Raw genomic sequence first — 19,266 nt, 5'->3', positions numbered from 1 at the left:
CCCAAGGTAGAGACCCAAAGAAGAACAACTGTATTGGAGAGAGAAAGAGAGAGAGAGAGGAGAGCGTCCGTCGAAATTTCAATTTCTATTTTGTCTGGTATTAACGCGACGACCCAAGGAGACAAGAAGGCAAGAAGAGAAGCGGAAGACAACAAATAAATGGCTGAGCTGTCGTTTTCCTTTACCTTTTAGCTTTGGGAGCATCGGACAAAAAACTCTTTGGCTGTCCCTTCCGTTCTGCTTTGGCAGGTTTTTATCTGCTGGACTTTTTCTTTTGTGCAGTGGACCAGGTTCTTATTATTGGCCTCCCACTTGGATACTGCTGCGGCTGTTGCTGCTGGCCTGCTGCTGCGTCTTTCTATAAATCCTTAAAAGTATGTTTTTTTTTTTCATTGTTTTCAAAACCGGACCGGACCGGAGGTGACCGGTTCCCGGTTTTCTCCAAAACCGGATTTTATCTAAAAATCGTTGATTGTGATCAGCAAACCACTGACCTATGCGGTTAACCGTTCGAACGATTTTGACCGCTTTTTATTTTGTCAGAATGGACCGATTGTTCGGTTAGAATGGTCGGACCGTTCGACCTGGTAACCGGACCCCTGACCGGTTTGGCAAATTGGTTTTAAAAACCATGGTTCTTTTTTTTAATTAAGTATTTATTTTGAACCAGGACCACACCAATAATCCCTTGTGGGTTGGATCATGGAAGTGAGAAAATGGTATTTGTTTTTTTGTTCGAAGACGCTGCTGCGAGGTAGGACGTTTCTTGGAGCAACAACAATACCTTTTGTTTGGTACTAGTGCTTCATATCTGTTTTCAGCATTCGTAGTCATTATAGAAAGTCCACATCATGTCTTGATTGGCAGTAATGACTTCCAAATTGAGGAAATATCAAATTTGGCATTGCTACAAACCATGCCTTTTCGATTTTCAAAGCTTGGTTTGGAGCACTGTTTTTTGTGAAAAATGGTTCTAAACATGTTACCGTTTTTTGGAACACCGATTTTTCTAATGTAATGCTGTTGTGTAATCATTTTCTGGAGAAACGGCACCGATTCCAAACACCACTTAAATGCTCATAAGCACTTTTAGAATAAATACTTATTTTAACATTTTTTTTTCATATAATTAACAGCGTGTGGTGTTAAAATTAAGAGTCAGATTTGGGCTCCACCCAATTGATTATATATCAACTATCAACAATCAGCTGAAGCATATCAAAGCATTTTTTTTTGGCGCCTTTTACTGCATTACTGCAAGGATATTGATGAGAGTAGGTTGAGTTATGTTAAGGAATATTGTATTGAGAAGCCAACGTTAAGATAAAATATGGGATATATATGTACGGGAATGGGATGAATTACAAAAGCACCATGTCCAACAGGATACGGAATCAATCAAGATTCAAAGAGTGACCACTCCATTGTTTCTTTGTGGACGTGGGGCTCACATTATGTGTATGTGCTGGGAAAATTGTACAAACCTTTGTTTACAGCTCATCTAAATTGCCATGATTTGCATGGTGGAATGATTGGAATATGCATCAATAACATTAAATATAAGTTGTATAGAATACAACAAAAAGAAATTTAATGGCTTTCAGAAAAAGACAAGAAATTTAAGGCGCTGTTTGTTTGTAATAAAATTTTATTTGCATGGGTGCAACATTATAGGCGTACAAATTACGTGTGAGTTTTGGTTCACTTTTGTTTCAAGTTTTACTTAATTTTGTTTGTGTGTTTGTTTGAAATAAGAAGTAAAACAAAAGCTAAAGTAAATTAAATTTTGAAGGAAAATCAAACCAGAATTTGCATTCTTTTTTGTTTGCACTCTTGTGTTATTGTAGTAGTGAAAAGAAAATTGCATTACAAACAAACAAAGCTTAAATTGAAATGACTATGATGGATGTAGATATAATATGCCTTATATTTATCAATTTTTGGGTTGAGGGGCATGTCATACCCCACTAATTGAAATGGATAGATACAACTAACATGTCTCTAAACATGATTTTGTATTAAACTTGTTTGTTTCACATTTAATTGAGTATAATATATTTGACACCTGTAAAAATGTGAAGAGCATATTATGTTGAGTTCATTTATGGGTTTCCACTTCTCCTTATAGATTATAATTCAAAAAATTGTATCATTTCATATTTTATATGTATTGATTTGTAATAAGTAAACCCATTCATGTGCATGGTATTATTTATTTGCAGATGCATTATGCATACTAGTTTAAAATAATGAGTTTATATGTATTTTGCACATACATGCATATTCCATGTGGTTGATGTTTTGGATGTAATGTATCATTTCATACAAACCATTAAAATACATACTTAGGAAGTCGGTTCAATTATGGTGTATTCACGAATATTAGCTGCACATTAAATTCAGACTTCAACTAATAACAATGAAGTCTTTTACATTTAACAAGATGTATTTATTATGATGTTTAATCAATTACGTTCTTTGATACATCTCTTAAAATTGTCTTTCTAGAAATTTATTATATTGATCTTTTAAGGACGAAACAACAAATGAAAAATACGGTTTGCCAAAACTTAAATGGGAATGGCCTGAAGTTCGAGCCCAAAGCAGTGTAAAGCCAAGCCCGACAGGCAGCACATGAACATGTCTAGCTTCTAACTCAGTATCCTGGTGCCTGATATCTATCGTGAAAAAAGGGAGTGAAAGTGAAATCGGTTTAACTGGGCCAATGGGCCAGGCCTTTGTTATGGTCTTTTGATTTATGTACTAGCAATTTAGCAAAAGCAATAAGAATCACATGTAAAGGGAATGTGCTGTAGCCTCATTTATATACTTGTAAATTTTGTGCTTTGCATATCAACCCGGAGGTGATTGTTGCCTTGTTGGGCCTAAAGCTCAATGTACTCACCTATATCAACAACGCATTTACAAAAGTTAAGTCATGCTCTGATGTTGACAGGAAGATTGCATAAGTGACCAGTGAGTCGAAGGAGAGAGCAGATTAGCTGCTGGGATCAAAATAATCGATACAGCAACTGTTCAACCTAAAAATTTAAGCTGTTTAGCGCGGTATTTGAATAGGTTTTTATTCTCTTGACACACCCTCTCATACAAAAGTTCATTGGGCTTTGAAGCATGGACAAATATAGGCCCATTCATACTTTGAAGTGTAAACACTAAAAACCACCTGATCAAACAGGCTCTAATATCATCTTAAAAAACCATTCAACAACCTAAAAGCTAAAACTTGTAAGTAAGGTCCTTGAATAGGTAATCCTTACTCAGGCAGAAGTGTATATGACATACAACCACTCAATCTCTCTCTTCCCATCTATGTCTGGTGTGGGGTGTGGGGCGTAGGGCGTATTAATTGGTCAACAGCCCGTCAAACAGCTATGAACTAATCCATTTTCATCCAGATAATTGCTTGATAGGTTGGTTTGATTGGCCACATAATCTACTGTCTACTTCATCCCTTCCTTGGGCCTAGCACCTTGGGCTGAGTATGTCCATAGTCTAGAATTACTCTGGCCCAGTAAGGCCCGTCTTGATATTTATCAAAACTTTAGTTCGAAAACATGCCAACAAATGGCCCATTTTAGGCATGTTAGGAGAGGAGAGCATGTGGAGGTATTGGGTATTGGGGACAGGGGACCTACCAATGTTTTCCGGTTCAAATAGCTAGTGACAGATATTTCATTAGACGTTTTAAATTAACCACAGTACGCATCTAGACATCTATGATCTGTCACAGATTGAATGGAAATCTCGGAGAAAAGTGCAGGAAATTTCAGTAGCTAATAATTTATTGAGTTGTATGATTTGATTTTTTTTGGTAAGGAAGTTCGACCCAAACACTTGGGCACCGGTTGGTTCATGGGATTAGAGGTCTAGAATTGGAATTGGAATTAGTCATTCTGATTCTAACTATTTGGTTGGGTGAAATCGAAGTCCTATTCCCATTTTTGTTGGAATGACATTCCTCCATTTGAAGAAATGATTATTACCTGCCTCTCTCTTGGGAATAAAATCCTATTTTTGCTGATTCTAATTCTTAATTCCGTTCCTATTTCATTCCTAATTCTGATTGTGAATCAAATGGACCCTTATTTTAGTAAAATAATCAAATAGAAACTCAACGAGGCAAATGAGGTCTGGTAGAGTTACGTGGCTGACTAAGCATTTAAAATGATAATAGATATTCTGTTAAAAATATATTTTTTTGTTTTAATTAGAAAATAAATTTCCTATCTTTTAACTCTTTAATTTTCGACATCATACGCCACCAAATGTAAAATTACTAAGATGGTATTTCTGATAATTGTCACTGATGGTGCGCGATCTGGGTGCTCCTAGCTGTAGGGCAGTTCGGACGTCTATTGACAAGTAGGTCACTCGAACTGCAAAGAAAAGGATGACCAGAGAACCTAGGGTGGCTAACCCGGCGAGGTCGCTCCGATGCTTAAGTCAGTAACTGTGATATGCGAGCTAAGAGTTTCAGAAATAGGAGAGCTAGGATGCACTTAATTGCGCGTACTTGGGTCTTGGGAGCCTATGCCCTTATATAGTTGAGCTATCGTGGGTCTCACAAAACGGCTTTGGGATCCTCGGCCCACGTAGATGGAATCTATTCCACTTTAGAAGGAGAGTAACGTATCAATAAATGAAGTTTATCGTTTCCTTCCGATTTGAGCAGGGAGAGAATAAGGCCTGCTATTAAGTGGTGTGATCCCGGGAGATTCAGAGTCCATTGAGAAGCTTCTGGAGTCGATTGCGTGTCACTTCGGTACTCGGGTTCCAAAGTGGCTTTGGTACCGAGGTGCTCGAACACCCAAGCTCCCGAATTGCTGACAAGCCTCTCCTTGCTAATTTTTCGTCTTGCTGGCAGGTCGTGTCCACGTGTCCTTCACTCGCTAGGTTAGGCCAAATCACCCCTTATCAATTGCCCCCCACTCCTTGTGCTAGGGGTCCTGACCCGACACGGCGAGTTCATGACACGCCTAGGTAGATTTGGCACGATGTTTAGATGACACGGAGGGCAGATCTTCGGTCAGACTTGTATGACCGCTTGGCTCGACCAGGAAATTATCCAGATCGCGTATCAGGTACGCGCAGACGTCATGCCGTTTATAAACTCCGCGGACATCAAAATGCGCGCTCAAGTGATTTCAACCTCAGGTGGTGTGCAACCGGTTTTCATAGGGGTCGTTGGATCATGCAGATTTTGGCCGTTGAACCTCAAATATGGTGGTTATACATAGGGGCCGAAGGGCCCATTTTTCTTGCCACAAACCACGTGATTGATTTCCTTGAGATCCGTCCAAGTCTCCTAGCTCGGTGTCAATTATCCTTGTGTCCAAGGTCATCCTGCTTTCTTCGGTCTTCTTGGTGAGTTCACCTTTCCATGTTTACAATTTCGTTGTCCTATTCTTTTAGCGTAGCATGCCTAGTGTTAGTTTAGATAGCCTTTTAGATGAAAGTGGCGAGTCCGCTGGAGCCGAGGTGGGCACCTCGACGCAAGCCACGGAGTACCGTCCTGCCAAAGTGGGTACCTCAGTGAAAGATGCAGACTCCAACCCGTCTGAGGCAGACTCACCTCGGTAGGAACACAAGGCCTCTTGCAAGTCAACCTCCACTTCGCGTCGGGATCGGGCTCCGGACAGCTTCGGCCCATCTTCAATGACAGCTGATAGACTCTTATCCCTGGTAGCTCGGTATAGGTTACCTGATAACCTTGTGTATAGCATTCCCTTAGGCAATTTTCCATGGGATCATGGCCATGGCGAGATTGTGGTCTTCAAAGAGCAGCTTGTAATTGGGCTGTGTTTCCTACTTCACCCTTTCATAGTTGAGGTCGTCAAATTCTTTGACATCACCATAGACCAACTCCATCCCAACTCGATCCGTAATATTGTAGGTACCATCTCCCTTTTCCACAACTATAACCGACCCTTAGACCTCGACACCTTTTCCTCAATCTTGTCCATAAAGAAGAATTCAGCCTGTGTTCTCATTGAGCATAGGCAAAGTTATTATATGACTCCTCGCCCTGGGTACAAACTCTTGCACGAGCTCCCAAACAAAGTCCTGGCTTGGAATAGGCACTATTTCATAGCTTGTAACACTACAGGATGACCATTTCCAACCCACTGGAGGCCTGCCATTTAGGACCCCGGCGTCAGGTTGGACAAACAAACACGAGAGGAAGTCCGATCTTGGGCGAAGCTCGGGCTGAAGTTTGAAAACTTTGTGACCGAAGAGAAGCTCATACAAGTTGGGCTTAGTCCTCTTGGTAGGTCTCCATCACGATTTTCGTACTTACTTTCTTCATCTTGTTTTATCTTGATCTAGTGACTTACTCTGTTCGTTACCTTTTGTAGTAGCCATGGCTAATAGTCCTGCCATCGAGCTCTTCGGGAGTATGAAGAAGGGGAAAAAGAAGAGGGCCTCCAAAAAGGCTCGTCCCCAAGCATCCTCTGGTTGCCGAGCACCCGCCAATCATCGACTTAGTCGAGGAGGACCAAGGTAAAGCTTCCCCGCCCCACCTGCCCAAGGAGACCACGTCATCCGAGCCTTAGCACACTCAAGTGGCCACCCCCTCGAGTGGTGACACCTCCGGGGCATCTTGGAGTATCTTGACTCCGAAGTTCAGCCTCCTTAAGAACAAGGACACAATCTTCGCCGAGGAGGTTGCTTATCGGAGCGACCTCGTCGGGTTAACCACCCCGGGTTCTCTGATCATCCTTTTCTTTGCAGTTCGAGCGACCTACTTGCCAACAGATGTCCGAGCTGCCCTACAGCTAGGCCCTACAGCTAGGAGCATTCAGATCGCACACCATTAGTCACTAAGGGTGTCAATGAACCGATTTTGGACTGGACCCTATCCAGTCCAAAATTAATTTGGATGGATTGGATGGACCAACAAGACATTAGATTGGACCAATCTGGTCCAAAATATTTATTAGATTGGACTGGACTCGGTCTGTCCGTAATAAATTTATATTTGATTCAGTTGGATTAAGCCAATATCCAGTTCATTGATATAAGATGAGAACATAGGTGTCAATGGACCGGGTTTGAGTTAAAATCAATCTAAATTAAAATGAATTTGAACATATTGCACAGTCCGGATATTGAATTAGATCCGTCCAAAATGGTCTGAAATATTTATCAGACCTGGTCCATTTGTAATGGATTCACATTGGACTCGATCGGATTGGACCAATTCGAGTCCAATTGACACCTCTAATTATCACCATGCATTGACATTTTTGCAGGGAAGCAATAACATATTGGACCTTGTAAATTCTTCAAAGCTCTACCAGATGGAATCAAACTAGTTCATGGTGGTGAGCAACAAAAGTGATTAGTTACACAGCTACCGAGTTAAACTGAAGAGAAAATCATATTATGGATAAAATTTCTCTTGAATGGTGCTAGGCACAAGATAGTATCTACAAAACACCAAGAGTGGATTAATTGAACTTGATAGGGTTTCAACAACTCTACAATGTTTCGGATAAGGCTCAAAATATTGATACATTTTATATAATATATAATTAGGACAAATTTGCTTAAAATGTGGGTGGCAATATTTATTCTGTGTCAAATGTATCAATACTTTGAACCTTATCTGAAATATAGAGTTGTTGAAATAGCTATCAAGTTTAGTGTCTGGCACCATTAGAGATGTTTAATCCACAGCTACAATTTTTTTTCTTCGGCTGAACATCATGGCTGTATTTCTAGCTGTGAAATCAATCATTTTGCTTCCCACCAGCCATAAATGTGAAACATCTTCCGTAATTTGAATTGTCATTTACAGGAAGATGTTTTTAATTAATACATGGGATAGGGCTGTGAGGTGCTTATGTGAAGAACAAATACCGATTCACTTTTTATGGCTTTGAGACCCAGCTAGTCATTCTTTGTCTGGACAGGGATCACAAATGCGCCGCACAAACACCCCACATGCATAAGAACGGGTTTGCTCTTCACACTTGGGCGCTTTACATGTATATCCACCGTGCATTGAAAACACCTCCCGTGAAAAATAACTTCGGTCTCACATGCATATCTCAACATGCGGACATTTCCCAAAATTGTTAATGAGAGATGGATGTTTCCGATACACGATTGATTGAGATATGCGGTGGAGCGTTTGTGGGGCGCCTTCTGTGTCTCCTTCTTGACGTAAGAGAGAAGAGGATCCTCTAATGGCAAAAACTCAATTAAATCATGAAAAAAATTCATCTCATTGAAAAGAGGAAGAGAGAATCTAGAAGATATGAAAGAGAAGAAGCTAAGCGTCTCCTTTTTGACCCAAAGAGAAGGCAAAGACTGGTTGAGTACGTATTGCTTTTTATTTTATTTTGGGTTTGGTATACATTTGCTTTTATCTCTCCCTCTTTTAATTTCTTCCATCGTTATTTGAAGATTAAACCAGCTGGAAAACTCCATTTACATTACCATTTAATATTTTAGCAGAAAGATCTGAATATAGAAGAGTTTAATTCTTGTCAAACTGCAATTGATGAAGCTTCTATTCTTCTTCGTATTCAAATTTCAACCAATTCGTGTCTTCACCACACATGTTCGTGTTACAGAGAAAAGGCATTTTAGCGTGTCAACGTCAAAAAGTTTTTCTTTTGTTGGTGATCGGTTGGTGGAGGAGGAATGCCGCCGAGTGTCTCGCTCATTCGCTGTGTCGTCGCCCGTCGGATCGTTCAAATGTGGGAATTAGACGACCAATTCAGATTATTCTGGAAACTAATAAAATTAGAGCTGCATCAACGTAACTGGGTCACCCATCATGATCATTGTTTTAAAAGGCTGTTGAGGTGAGGCGAAAGGCGCCTGGCCTCAATAGCCTTAGACACCATTAGCAAAGCTTAGACCTTGAGTTGCTTGAGGTTTGGGCTTTTGGGCCTTTGGCCTCAAAATGGTCTTAGGCCTCAATTGTTCAATATGCTAATGTGGAATATGAAGGTTTACATAGGGGCAAATATAAATTTAAGACAAAAAAGCCTTATTTTGTATATATTGGTATTATGAACAAATTAATAAACATAAAATGCATATAAAATTTATAAGAAAATACCTTGTTTTATTATTCATGCTTTATTCTTACCCATTTATCCATTTATTTCATACTTGATAATCCATTTCTTCTAAAGCATTTGCAGGTCACTTTTCACTAATGCATACTAGTGCAAGAAATGAAACAGGAATGTCTTGTTCTTAAAATAATGTTGGTTACTATCCCTAAATTAAAAAATTTGACTTCCATCTATGATTTTGTTCTTCTAGGGGGAAAATAAGATAATAGGAAAAAAAATAAAAACTATTTTGGTAAGATTCTAACCCAAATTGTATTGTATATTTGGGGAACTAATACCCCTTTTTTAATTTTAAGGTATTTTTAAAAAACTTTTTAATAATTAAATAATATAAAACTAACCTTGTACCATTAAAAAACTGAAAAAACAAAGTATTCATGGTTCAAAGTGTCCTTTCTAAATACATCCCTCTCAACATATTGGGGTGTATGGATACTTTAAACTATGAATCCATGTCTAATATATTATACAAGCATTATAAGATCCTAAATTTATGTTTTCATGTCATTATTGTTTATAGATTATATCCTTCATTTTTTTCACTTAAGTCTTACACCTCGCTCCTATGAGACACAACTGCCTTGGTGCCTTTAGCCTTTTTAAAACCTTGATCATGACCATCTCTATTTGCTTTTAATTAATTCAAAACAACAACTTGTTAATTTGTGGTGGTCATTGGTCACCGATCGCACGTAATGTGAACTCTGGAGATGATGCATGAGCATGAGCATGCACACCACAAGTAGGCTAGATGGTGCAGGACAAAGTTGGCTTAAATCCTTAAACCAAACTGATGTTCACCAACAACATGCATATCCTATTGTAAATAGAGGGGAATCGTCAAAGTTAGGGACTCGTATACATACACACACACGCGTAGGACTAACACACAAGAAAGGGACATCACATACAACCCAAAAGCTTAAACTATTGGGTTATGAATCACTCTTATATATAAGTGTAGGTACATAGTGCTCGCTCAGTCCCTCATAGCACAGAAAACACTAGATTGATGCCACATGGACGCTTGCGATAAGCCTGTAGCTCATCTTTCCTCTGCAATGAACTTATAGTACATCGTAAACCTACAATGAACCCGCAGTTCACCACACGCTTGCGATGAACCTACGCTTAGCGCAACCCCAAAACAGACTCGAGTTGAACCTGCTATGAGTTTTTACATGCATTGGGCCCCGCAATGAACCCTGGATCGTTATGAAATCCCAATTCGTTAAGAACTGAGCTCGAATATTAGTTGCATGTGTAATTTCAAAGTGACGAACATGACCAGGTGCCTTATAGGTCTAATGAGGCATTGCCCGCCAAGCAATAATGTCACTAATGCCACGTCGGTTAAGTAAGGTGCAAAAAGTAGTAGCACACATGGGTTATGAAGATCTTCGGGTGAAATGAAAGCTAATCATCGAAGAGATCCCCATAGGAACACATGGCGAAACCCTAACAATGCTCCTTAATGACCGACAATGAATCTAATGTTCCCTTTCCTAGTAAAAAAACAAACACTTTTAACTCCTTCCTTTCAGGATCTAAGGATCTTCCTCATAAATAGAGATCCTTCTCATAATGAAATTCATTTAGCCATTGATTAACCCTATTATTGGACTCCCTGCTCAGCTGTTTCTCCACCCTCTTTTCCTTAATCCTCTGATTGACTCCTCGCCCGTGATCTTCCTCTGTCCTTCAAGGAGACCACCCCCTAACCTAACCCCCACCTTGCCTACAATAAGCAATTTGCACTTCTCATTATTTTCCAATGTTGGAATTCTCTTCAACTACACATACGTGAATCCTAACCGATGGACTTGATCGACAGACTCCGTCCTATAGGATTATACGAACTTGACAACTGATGGGGTGAGCTATGTGCATTAGGAATCTTGGCTCCACCTCTAATCAATCATCAATTATCATTGAGTGTCCCAAAGAGGGAAAGAGACCTTAGTGATGCTGTCTTTATGAATTAGGAATCTTCTATCTAGGTGGTAATACATGGGTTTCACATGGGTTCAATCAGTGATCCATGTGCCAAATTTCAGCATAGTCCTTTACCATATAGCTAAAGGAACACTTAGCTAAGGTAGCGTACGTAGATCCACATCGAAATACATGCATGTGTTAGAGGGCTCTTGTCTTTGAGAAAAAAAAGGAAAGAAAGAGAAAACTTGTCAGCAGTGCTCTAAGACCCTAAGTTGACCAGGCGGTTGAACCAGTGACCTTTTTGAGTCTTGGTTGAACAATGGTTCAGCTAAAACTATGAGTCTCTGACCCTATGAGCACTCTAGTATTATATTTGCTCTGACTCATAAGATTAACTTGGAGGGCTCTTATAATTATTCTTATCATCGTTTAAACCTTGTTCCAACTACATGCAATCACATATATAAATCATGTTTCACCATTCCCTTGACATGAATAGTGCCCTTATCATTCATTCTATGTGTCAAAAATAGGTAATTAGGGATGACAATTTCTGCTCTACCCCACGGTACTTACCTTAACATGATGGGTTGTTTTAATTGAAGGACGGGTTTTAGGGAAGGGATGAGTTTTGGGATTCTGCAACCCGTATAGGTATGGATAGGATAAACCCAACTTGCACATTGTTGGAAACCATATAAGTTTTATGTATTAGGTGTTGAATTTAATAATTTTTTGAATTTTATGTGAAGGATAATTGATAGTTTGTGTCTTTTACATGTTTTAATCAAATAATTTGAATTTTTTTAGTTTAGTTGTGTTATTTTACTTATTTATTTATTTTATTAATTATATATAACAAGAAATAATAATAAATTAGATGTGGGTTCTAAACTCAACCCACCCCTACCCTTGAATGTAAGGAAAGTAGGGCCGATAAGGGTTTTGCATTTTCGTGTACAAGACGGGTTTAGATTCTCAAATCCAATGCACTACGAATTTTGGGATGGATACGGGCTGAGAGGTTAAGGGAGATGGATATGATCTAGAATTTACTAAACCCTCCCCAAACCCGCCCAATTGCCATCCCTACATGTAATTGCTTTTGGCCTACGAAATTAAATAAAAATATTATATATTTATAATATTTTATGCTAAATAATATATATAATGTCATTATATAAGGGGATATTTGCTTTGCTTTGCTTTGGTGCATGTCATAAATTAATGCGGTTTTGCACTAGTATGTATAAAATTTATTTCAATACATATAATGAATATGGATCACATTATAATTAATAATATTTATATTAACCGGGAGAATGACGGTTCAGACCAAGGTTAGAAATTTTAGGCCCAAAGTACAGTTGGAGTAGGTGCCAACTCGGAATTGATGCTAATTCATGGACGGACATTGATGTATAGAATGGAAGTTTTTGACATTTTGAATGTTTATAGGTCTATAGTGGAACTCAAAAATCTACATTGAACCTGTCCATACTTCCGTAAAATTAACATACATTCCCATAATGGGAACGTGGTTTCAAACCCATGATACTGCACACTCATATCATAATAATGATATCCTTACCAAATACTAAAAGTATTCAAACATTCTTGTTGACGCATTGTTTTTAATTATTTTCATTGCATACATACATACATATATAAATAAATAATACAAAAAATATAAAAATACAATATAAACACACACATATATATAGGATCGGATAAACAGATTAATCCGAATTCGACCCAATTTAAAAATCCAATCCATTCCGATCCAAAAATTCATCAGAAGTATATCCGAATCCGTGCCAAAATGTCAAATATGTCTCATTTATAAGTCCATTGTAGACTATAAATCATACACGTGCCCATTTATTTCAAATTATTTTCATGTTATATTATATGTTTTTCTTTCACACCATTGATTTGCAAAGTTTTTCCTCTCTTCTTTCTCTTTCTTCGTCATCTTATTTATTATTTTATTTGGAACTTTTGGTAGGTGGAAGTATTTATTTTCTCATTGTTTTTTTAGGCTACTAAATCTATATTTGACCGAAAGACTCGTAGGGTCTTAGCTCTACAAGCTCATTTTTGGAAGAGTCTTAATTAAGATTTCCTTCTATCATCAAGTAATATAAAATGTTAATAGAATTCAATGTCTTGTTTTAATTGTTTTGTCTTTTATTATGTATTTGGCATAGTTTGCCTTTATTAAATAAAATGTTTGTATTTGATATGTTTTTAAAATCGAGAAAAGTATTTGATAAATAGTTTATAAACAATTACAGTGGAACAATGAATAAATGCCCAACTGTTAGATGAAGCGTTAAAATAACAGTTGATGCACACATAAATCAGAACTCACTTTTGAGAATATCAATACGTACAAATGAATATGATAGGAAAAATATTGATTTAGCAATGACATAGCGGTTCTTTGATAAATGGCTATCACAAAACACCCACAGAAGAAAATACATACTTAATAAATAATCTATTAAATTATCAAAATGCTTCTATCTTTGATAGAATTATCAAACATTCAAACTGTTCTCTCTCTCTCTCCATCCATGGCATCTTGCCCTAAGGTTTCTCATTCTTTTGTTTGGATGCTGAAGTGGCTGAACCAATTGACTTATTACTATATCTTCCAATGCATAAAATAATTAATAAAAAAACAAAATATATATTCGATGGTATTGTGACCAATCCAACTTCATATCAAGCGATTTGCGACCTCTGTGATAACCTTATTCATTAAAAACAAATCAATAAATTGTACAGTTCATCCATTTCAGCTGTTATTAATCTGCAGCATCTGTCTGTCATCAACTGGTTGGGTTAGGAGTTAGGAACTTAGGACCGAGTCGGTATATATAAAAGAAGCTTGTTGACCCTGCCATCCATATTATTGGTGCTCACTATATTTATGAAAATTGGCAAATCCTTTTAGATAAACACTTAACCTAATTTCGGTTTGTTGTACAGATTACATACACCACTAACGGATATGCACGTGGCAATTGTCTAATTCACGGTCATGAGCCATATGGACTTTTTAATTTCTTCTTACCAAAAAACAAACTCTTCAACTCATCTATTTCTCTTTTTTGTTTCTCTTCTCTTGCACGAAATCGGATTTACTCCACACAGAATACGCCCCATACCAACCTCACGCTACATTGCATTGGGACATCTTCTAATGAATGACAATATCTAAGAATGGGAGATATTCTCAATGTACGACTAAAAATTCTTAATAGATCTTTTGATTAAAATCTTCTAACAAGAGTTACGAAAATGTCCAAAGTGATGATATCATAACACTAAACACCCAACCACGAAGTGATGGCATCAAACCAAAAAATACAAGCGAGTTTCCAATTGAAGCCATTATGGACCAGATCTAATCTACCAACTTTGAACATTACTGTGGAAGACAAACTTAGTTAACTTGCCAGAATAGATTTCATAGACGGAGCTTGGTCTATGAAAGTTTAACTTTTCTTTGCATTTATTGGCCTTACATAATTGTTATTAACTCGGTCAATGAAAAGTTAATTTGGTTAGTTAGCTAGTAATAGGGGTGGAATCAAAGCAAATTACTTGTGAGCTGCCTGGTGGTGAACTGCCTGTAGCGAACTGCCTAGTGGCGAGCTGCCTTATGGTGAACTACCGGTAACGAGCTGTCTGTAGCAAACTGCCTATTTGTCAAGAAGATATCAGGTGTCATAATGTCATTGAAGGGCCAAATAACACAAAGATGATTGCAATTTCATTGTGAGGTTATAGTCGTCAGCCAATTGCGTGGTTCCTAATTTCTCTAATTAATTTATGAGGTGGGTGGGATCAAGACTCGCTGTGCTGTAGCCCATCTGTGTCGTCTGTATCTAACTATCTACTATTGTTTATTTTTTGTCATTTTTTTTTTATCACGTTCCACGTTCCTTTGATTTTTAGTCTTGGGTTCAGATGTGATGGTTGTTGAATTAATCCACGAAACTTGCAAGAAATTGTCATGGCTTTCAAAACATTCAAATCATAGACCCTTTTCTCCTACTAGGTCGAGATCTCTTTCTCCTGGCAATTAAGTCGCATATATTGTATATAAAAGGAACAATCGGTGGTGTTTTCCTTCCAGTACTAGCATTTCCATCATATATAGGTCTAGCTAGATATATACTTGTGATCGACCTAACTGTCACTGTACTTTCTCCGGCGAGTCCTCGTCTGTGAAACATGAAGAGTCCAGGCAAACCCATGTCTACTTTTGGCCTTGTGTGTCTACTGCTTCTCATCTTCAATACAGAAGCAGCCACCTTTCATGAAGTTGGTAATAACAAATTAAGTCTCTCTGATGATTTGTTTGTTTTTTCAAGTACGTGAATATATATGAAGACAGGAAACTAACTCGATCGGTGCTTTTCATGGTGCAGAGGATGAGAGAGAGTTTGATTATTTGGAAGGGAGTGGGAAGGGACCTGATCACTGGGGAGAGCTGCATGAAGAATGGGCGGCCTGTAAGAATGGAGACATGCAATCCCCAATCGATCTGTTGAATGAACGGGTGCAACTGGTGCCAGGATTAGGGAGACTCAAGAGAAGCTACAAGCCTTCAAATGCCATCCTCAAGAATAGGGGCCATGATATTGCGGTAAGCACGAGAAATTTCACTAGTTCTATTTGCCTTTCAGGTGGATATTATCTACTTTAATCTGTGTAGTGCTCTCTCTCTCTCTCTCTCTCCAGTAAGAGACAGCTTCCAGTATCCGATCTTCTGAGTTCTGAGTAAACCTATACCATTTGTGGGAGCATTTGCTGCATCTAATGTGGGTAGTTGAACCAGTTTCAACTACTGCTACTACTACTACAGAGAAAAATCCTGTGCCTGGGCTCTGGTCTAAAAGTCCAACCAAGATAACCTCGCATCTTACCCTGGTCCGGTCATAGAGGATGCTATGTTGGACTGTTGGGGTCAAATCCAGGCGGACGGAAGAGACCACTGACGAAGAATCGCATGATAGACTAAGCCCCCGTTTGCCTGTACTGTTTTTGTTGGATAAATAAGTTAATAAGCACTTATGAGTGTTTGGTAAAAAAAACACTTTTTTTCAAACGGTAATTACTAATTAGTGTGGTATAAGTATTTTGAAAGTACGTTGTGGGTCAAGACAGGCAAGAAATTCAATAACTGCTTTTTCAAAAATTTTGAGATAATTCTAGATGGGCTCATTTCCTGAAAAAGTGCTTTTTTTAACTTATTTTCTGAACATACACATATAAGTGCTATTTGATGTGATCCTGGCCTAAAATAAGCACTTTTAATTTCCAATAAATGCTTAAAAATAATCACTCTCAATTCTCAAATGGAGGAAAATTGATTTTATTCCAAATAAAGTTATGCTTTTGGGGGTGAGTCTGACTGTTAGAGATGGGTGGATGATGCAGCTTGAATGGGGAGAGGGTGCTGGATCTATAAACATAAATGGTAAAGATTATGTGCTTGAGCAATGCCACTGGCATTCACCTTCTGAGCACACCCTCAATGGCAAGAGGTGATTTTTAATTCTATTCTCCACTTACTCTCTAGTCTCTTCCTTTAATTTAATCCTTCTTTTCTTATATATATATATATATATATATATATATATATATATATATATATATATATATATATAAATTCATACATCCATCATCCCTCTCAGGTTTGACCTAGAGCTGCACATGGTTCATGTCTCCCCTGATAACACAACAGCCAACCAGACCGCTGTGGTTGGAATCCTTTACAAGATTGGCCGGCCTGATGACTTCCTCTCTGAGGTAAAATTAATTAAGCTCCAAATTAACTGAATTATTAATTTATTACTTAATTACCTCTCTCTCTAAACTGTTTTTTATATATATGGATGAATGAATGGACATGCAGCTGAAGAAGGGAATATGGTCTATAGCTGATAGCAAAAATGAGGTGGGAGTGGGAGTGGTAGACCCAAGACACATAAAGATAGGAAGCAGGAAGTATTATAGATACATGGGCTCTCTTACTGTTCCTCCATGCACCCAAGGTGTCATTTGGACCATCAACACCAAGGTCTGTCTGTCTTCTTCCCTCCTCTCCCAAGTTCCAATATTAATTGCAATCAATTTCATCACCTAATTAATTGTGTGATGATGATTTTCATATATACATAAACCTGATTGGGTGTTTCAGGTGAGAACCGTTTCCAAAGACCAAGTGAAGGCACTGAGAGACGCAGTTCATGATGTAAGTTTATTGTTTTTCTTCCCTTTTGTTTTCTTTCTTTCCCCTGCAGGTTGAGCACCAACTGTTTGATAATTAATCCTGATTACCTGTTCTGTGCATGGGATCGAGCTCAAGCTCAAGCTTGACCACCTGGGTCAATGACAATATCGATCACAATTGATGTGCTTTCTTTTTGCAGTATGCGGAACAGAATGCAAGACCCTTACAGCCTCTCAACAATAGAGAAATCCATCTCTATCGGCCCCAGGATTTGACAAGAGATCGACGCAACTGATTGATACATACAATTAGTTGAATATGACAGTTTCTATGAATTATTAGTTAACAGTTGAATATACATGTATTCCATTCTTTGACGTTTACGTGAGTATACAGAGTACACAGCTATATTTGGTGTTCAATTTTGAGTTATTAATTAGTGTGATGTTATTTTGTCTCTATGCATGCATATGTATGACGTATAATAAGACTACAATTCATTCTATATTAATTCTTAGTTCTGTTCTGTAGCATCTACGGATGCATCTACAAATCAGGAAATAATTTCATATAGTTACCCATTATTCTTAAGCCTATGCTGTTTGCAGTACAAATCTAATCCAATACAAAATGTGCACTCAGTTCGGCTTTCCATCGATTTGCGACAGTGATGCAAAATTTGCACCATTTTCCTCCTACCTGAATTTTCTTTCATATAAAATGCGGACAACGTGAATACGATATCTTGCTTCACTCCCAACAAATAGCTATTCTACCTCCATTGATGGAATGGAATGGGAATTATATTATTTTACTCCCTATTTTATTTTTCATAAATAACTAATATATAGTCAGAAGCAAAAGTAAATCAAATTTCAATATTTTAAAAAATGGCCTGGAGGCCCAACCGCATTTGCTTCTAGGTCACAGGTCACCAGATCGGTCGTCCGAATTAAATAGATTAAAATGTGACACATCAGCACTTTTCATTATATATATATATATATATATATGGATGGATGGATGGATTAATATGTATTTTATCAATAAAAGTGTAATTATTTTTTAGATGTAATATATGTTATTTTATGTTTAATTTATATTTTTATTTAAGTTTTAAAGTTTTTATAAAAAAATGTTAAACGTTGTGATTCGATGCAAAAAAAAAAAAGGTTCTTGGGGGGAAATTAGCAAGGTTCAGTGCTTTAGAATGCATAGATCTCAAAATGTTACCCTTTTTTTTTTAAAGAAAAACACTTTAATTGGACAAGGACAACTAAGCACAAAGTTATGGCCTTCAAAGTGTGCACATACATTGATTGGGGCAACCCATGAACGGTGACCAAGTCGAACAGATCAATGATTCAACTGCCTAAATTGGACAGTTTTTTACCAAGTCAACATTTTTTACCAAATATCAGGTTTTATGAGAATCAGACCCTAAATCAAAGCCCAGTGAAGATTTGAATGGTTAAATTGGCCAAGTCAACGACATGTTGAAAACACTGACAAACTTTACGTGATACCTATTTGCACTCCTATCCATTCATTTACACCAATGCAAATGAAGGTTCTCCAACTTGTTAAAAGAGGATGCACCTCCTTAGTGGATGCCAATAGTCTCTTGAGAAGAAATTGATTTGTTAATCCACCAAAGAACGCTTGCTACCTTCATGCATGGAATGCTGCATTTGATAACCCTCCTCCATATTTTCAACTTAATGAATAATAAGAGATGATGGAAGGTCCCAATCCGTGTTTACAAATTGCATGACACCATTCGATCGTAAACGCATAAGTTTCAAACACTTGCCACTAGTGGTGGCAATTGGGCGGGTTGGGTTGGGTTTGGGTTTGGGTTGAGTTTCAATTCAATCCATCTAACCTGCCAACCCATTAAAGATCCAATTAGATAGAATTAAATGGGTTGGGTTAAATCCAAATTCACTTGAACCCAAT

The 19,266-nt window shown here is 37.8% G+C and overlaps 1 protein-coding gene across 1 annotated transcript; it reads left to right on the top strand.

Moving 5' to 3' along the window:
- Positions 1–15,188: 15,188 nt before the first annotated feature.
- On the top strand, positions 15,189–17,898 carry LOC104587379 (alpha carbonic anhydrase 7-like). Its single transcript, XM_088898339.1, has 7 exons — positions 15,189–15,396; positions 15,500–15,717; positions 16,512–16,618; positions 16,769–16,883; positions 16,990–17,154; positions 17,275–17,328; positions 17,507–17,898. The coding sequence occupies exons 1-7, from the start codon at positions 15,303–15,305 to the stop codon at positions 17,600–17,602; spliced, it is 849 nt and encodes a 282-aa protein (XP_088754465.1). The 5' UTR covers positions 15,189–15,302; the 3' UTR covers positions 17,603–17,898.
- Positions 17,899–19,266: the final 1,368 nt, after the last annotated feature.

This window comes from Nelumbo nucifera, chromosome 2, assembly GCF_055504915.1.
Source record: "Nelumbo nucifera cultivar China Antique chromosome 2, China Antique-T2T, whole genome shotgun sequence".
Taxonomy (NCBI): domain Eukaryota; kingdom Viridiplantae; phylum Streptophyta; class Magnoliopsida; order Proteales; family Nelumbonaceae; genus Nelumbo; species Nelumbo nucifera.
Note: the sequence above shows the minus strand (reverse complement) of the source record. Positions and strands in the feature narration are given on the sequence as shown.